At 36.4% G+C, this 4,592-nt stretch overlaps 1 protein-coding gene across 1 annotated transcript; it reads left to right on the forward strand.

The window, feature by feature from the left end:
- Positions 1–1,872: 1,872 nt before the first annotated feature.
- LOC121394858 (translation initiation factor IF-2-like) lies at positions 1,873–3,627 on the forward strand. The gene has a single exon (XM_041567033.1). The coding sequence runs from the start codon at positions 2,382–2,384 to the stop codon at positions 3,618–3,620; it is 1,239 nt and encodes a 412-aa protein (XP_041422967.1). The 5' UTR covers positions 1,873–2,381; the 3' UTR covers positions 3,621–3,627.
- The last annotated feature ends 965 nt before the right edge of the window (positions 3,628–4,592 follow it).

Below are 4,592 nucleotides of genomic sequence, written 5' to 3' on the forward strand. Positions count from 1 at the left end.
TCCCAATTTCAGAAAAATTCCTTATTGGAAAAATCTATGATCCCAAGCATTCCACAACATTAAATATATATATATACATACATATATATATATATATATATATATATATATATATATATATATATATAGATATATATATATATATATAGATATATATATATATATATAGATATATATATATATATAGATATATGGGTTTATACAAATATCTATCTATCTATATTTATCTGTGTAGCAACTAATCTATAGTATATAACCCATACTTTGCTACTGGCCACTAGTGTCCATGGAGACCACATCAATCTCATTGTGACATCATTATAGTGACCAGTAAACAAGCTGAGATGCTGCTGGGACATTTCAGTTAGTTCAGTGACTCTGAGAGCAGGAGAACTAACGCTATTTCCAGAGAGATTTTCTATTTCTACATCTATCAGAACTATTTATTATGGAAGGTAGGCACAATATTGCCTTTTGGTAGTTAATCTTGCAGCAGTTTGTTTGTTTTATTATTAACAATTTATCTGAAAAGCTTTAATATGTGTTAGGTTAACTTGCAGTGCAGTTAGACACCAGATAGACATTAGTCATCAATTACATTATGACATCATAACAGTGACCAGTAAACAAGCTGAGATGCAGCTGGTACATTTCAGTTAGTTCAGCGTCTCTGAGAGCAGAAGAACTAACAATTTTTATATTGAGATTTTTTATTTCTACATCCATTAGAAACATCCATTATGGAAGGTAGGACCAATCTTTACTTGTGTTCATGAATGTGAAGAGGGTAACAGCCTTCATGAGTTTATACTAAGGCTAATGTCACACAGGCCTGGGGACCCGCTTTTCTCTGGCTGAGTTTTGTACATAGATGGGAGAAAAGCAGATCCACTCTCATCAATTCCCGTCTTTTCTGCATTGAGAGACACTGCATTGTTGTTCCGTGTAAAAATATATACTTTTGCATTTACACATCGAAATCTGCTCCATGTGTCTCTGCCTGCATTTTTCATGCAGGTGGAGAAAAGCCCGTGTGACATTAGATTAATAGTATTATATTTACACTATTTATATAGTACAGGTATGGGACCCGTTATCCAGAATGCTTTGGATCTGGGGTTTTCTGGTTAAGGAATCTTTCAGTAATATGGATCTCCATACCTTAAGTTTACTTGAAAATATTATAGATATTAAATAAATTCATTAGGATTGTCTTGCCTCTAATAAGGATAATTTGTATGTTTGTTTGGATCAAGTACACAGTACTGTTTTATTATTACAGAGAAAAGGGATATTTTTAAAAATATATTTTTTTTATTATAATGGAGTCTATAGGAGATGGCCTTCCCGTAATTCAGAGCTTACTGGATAATGGGTTTTTGGATAATGGATCCCATACCTACAATAGCACCACAAATTATACAGTTATTATAAAACATACAGTGAGAAAAAATATGTAACTGCTAGGACTTTCAAAGCACAGTTTGAATGAGGTCTCGGTCCCCAAAGAGATTACAATCTATTAGTTATGTTAGGTTGGGCTTGTGTTGTATGTAGATAAGTAGAAACTTTGGGCGCCTTGGAAAACAAAGAGTCTGAGTGCCATCCTGCGGCGATTTATATTCTTGCCAGCGGGAAGGCTTTTCGGGGAGATTAGTTGCCAGAAGAAGAGGCAATTAGTCGACGGGCGACTAAATCTCCCCGAATCTTCGCAACTGTCTCTTCCCTAAGGCCTAAACTACATGGGAGATTGTGTAAAATGGTGTTGGATTGACAGATTGCACACTACAAGCCATATGTAGTGGCACGGGTTAAATAATAATGGGGCTGATCAAATAAAAATCTGATGCATAAACTACATAGAAGATTTGCCATCCGACATGACACCCCTCCCAGAAGGGAACACTGCATGCCGTGTCTGCATCCGACAACATCAAATCTGATGATGTCTGACTTTTCCAATTTTGTAGCATTTTTGTTGCATCTCAGTCCAAGATGGAAAAAGAAACAGGGTTACCGTTATTATAACATATACAGTAATGTTACGTAGTACTGATGGTGTATTTGGACAGGGAAAGTAGTACTTAATAAGTAATGCTATTCCTAGTTTGGATAACACTTTTAATCACTGAAAGTAGTAATACAATCACCGACCATAGAAAACAGTCAAATATAGTCTCAGAAGTTCTCATAACACAGTTATTAATTCAGTGTTATCATTTATCCCTCCAGATAATAACTATAACTATTATTACAACTCTACCAACCCTAATGACTTCAATGCATGCTGCAATTGTTGTTGTTGTAACGCTGCAAGAGGACAAGTTGGCTATGGCATCCAGCAATTTCTGCCAACAGGAGAACCACTATACCAACAGCAAATGCCACAGACTCTTCCCATGGTCTCCTATGTGTATGACATGTATGGAATGGCTTATCCTGTGGTTAACCAGGCATACCCTGCACCAGCCATGTCTCTTCAAGATGAACATTTCATGCAAACAGCTCATATGCCTGAGCAAAATTATAATGCAGTTAATTCTGAGTTACAGAACCCATCTGTACGTTCAATTACAGAGAGTGGACAACCAGAATTTTGTCAAGAATTTGTGGAAAACAAAAGTCCACCAAAGCCTGATATTACTGCTACTTCAGTTACCTCTATGCCCTTATCTACAGAGGAACCTATTATGCAGAGCCCTAAACTGTCTGATGATACAAAGGCCAATGCAGTAAGTGAGAAAAAAGCTAAAAAGGGCACAAAAAGAAAACCTAAGTCGTTCAGCAGTGTTTCTGATGAAACAAAAAAGAGAAAGAGAAAAACTGTTGATCCCACTGACGATACAAAGGCCAATGCAGTGAGTGAGAAGGAAACTAAAACGGCCACAAAAAGAAAACCTAAGTCGGTCAACAGTGTTTCTGAGGAAACAAAAAAGAGAAAGAGAAAAACTGATGATCCCACTGACGATACAAAGGCCAATGCAGTGAGTGAGACTAAAAGTGAAAAGGGCACAAAAAGAAAACCTAAGTCGGTCAGCAGTGTTTCTGATGAAACAAAAAAGAGAAAGAGAAAAACTGATGTTGATGATGATCCCGTTGACCAAACATTTGCCAAGAAGCATTGCAGGGAACTTCAGCAAAAAATGCTTGAATCAATTAATACATTCCATGCTCTTGGTAAAAAACCTATTGTGACAAGTCAACTGCAACACATCAGAGAACCTGAAGAAAAAGCACAACTTCAGCGTCCAAAGCCGTCTTCACCAAAGCGTGGACAAGTTAAAGCCCACATCAATCTACCAAAGGTAAAATGTGAAGGTGTGAAGAAAAGATCAGCTCCAAGCTTGAGCAAAATAGAACAAAATATCCAGGCTGAGACACCGATACAGAAATCACCTCCTCAAAGTGAAGACATGTGGGAAGAACTCCTTAATCAGTTGGAGTTTTCTATTCCACTTCCACCAGAGGAGAGAGAAGCTCTAAAAAGAAAAGCCCAACAGGAGAGAGAAGAGGCCTGCCAATATACCGCAAAGGGAAGGGTGCGGTACTTTGATCAGTGGCAGAGTGACATGGACATTTCCCTTCAATATGGCTACCTACCATATCTAGTGCATAAATGATCAGTGACTTGAGCTATATTTTCAGTGATTAAATATTATGGACTAATAGTGTGATTCAAAAACTGTATATTTGTATATACTTATATATACTTATATTTTTGTATAATTGTTAATAGTTGCATTATTTTTTACAATTATTTTATTTATGTACTGTTTTTGTTTGAGTAAACATTCAATAACATTGTTGAATTCATCCTGTGTTTTTATCTATGTCTGTTAATAAGGTAAAATGCAAAGTATTCACAGCTAGTACAATATTCCACTTAAAATATTACTCCTCTATTCCACAGAAAAGTCATTTTAGGGCTCTCCAAAACTTACATTTACATTTTTTATAAGCATATATTGAAATTGCTGTTTACAAAGGGTCCCAATGGGTCCAGGGTCTTCTCTCTCTAATTTCACATCCCCTGTTGGCTCACCGTGTGTCTGTTTAAACTCACCAATGATTGATTTTTCTAGCCAACAACTCTGTCCATGTCTGTATAGTTATGATATCTAGTTAAGGGAAGTCAGTTTAGACATAACTAGTCCATTCCTGATCAATACAGATGTGGCTGATTTTTATTTGCTCAGAAGAGATAGATATCAAAGGGGAGGTGATTTATATGTGTAAAGTATGAGATAGAAAACAAAGACACTAATACAAATGAATACAGGACATTGAGGACAAGACTAATAGTAATTGTAGAAACCAGGGGGAAGGCTCCCAACCTCCTGCCTCCTCCTGGCCTTCCTGCCAAATCAAGTATTTCTAAATGTTCAAATGGAGAAATAGAATTAGAGGTTGAGAAAAGTCACCAATGTGAGTTATAGTTTCAAAAACAGAAATGTTTGGTATTTCAGCACAAAAAAAATGGAATGTCAATGGGAGTTAACAATTTTTAATGCAAATTGACCTGGTACCTTGCTACATTAGTTGGTACATTTTTCAGCAGCATCTGTGGGAATATCAGCACTACCAGGGTGAAT

This window comes from Xenopus laevis, chromosome 6L, assembly GCF_017654675.1.
Source record: "Xenopus laevis strain J_2021 chromosome 6L, Xenopus_laevis_v10.1, whole genome shotgun sequence".
Taxonomy (NCBI): Eukaryota; Metazoa; Chordata; class Amphibia; order Anura; family Pipidae; genus Xenopus; species Xenopus laevis.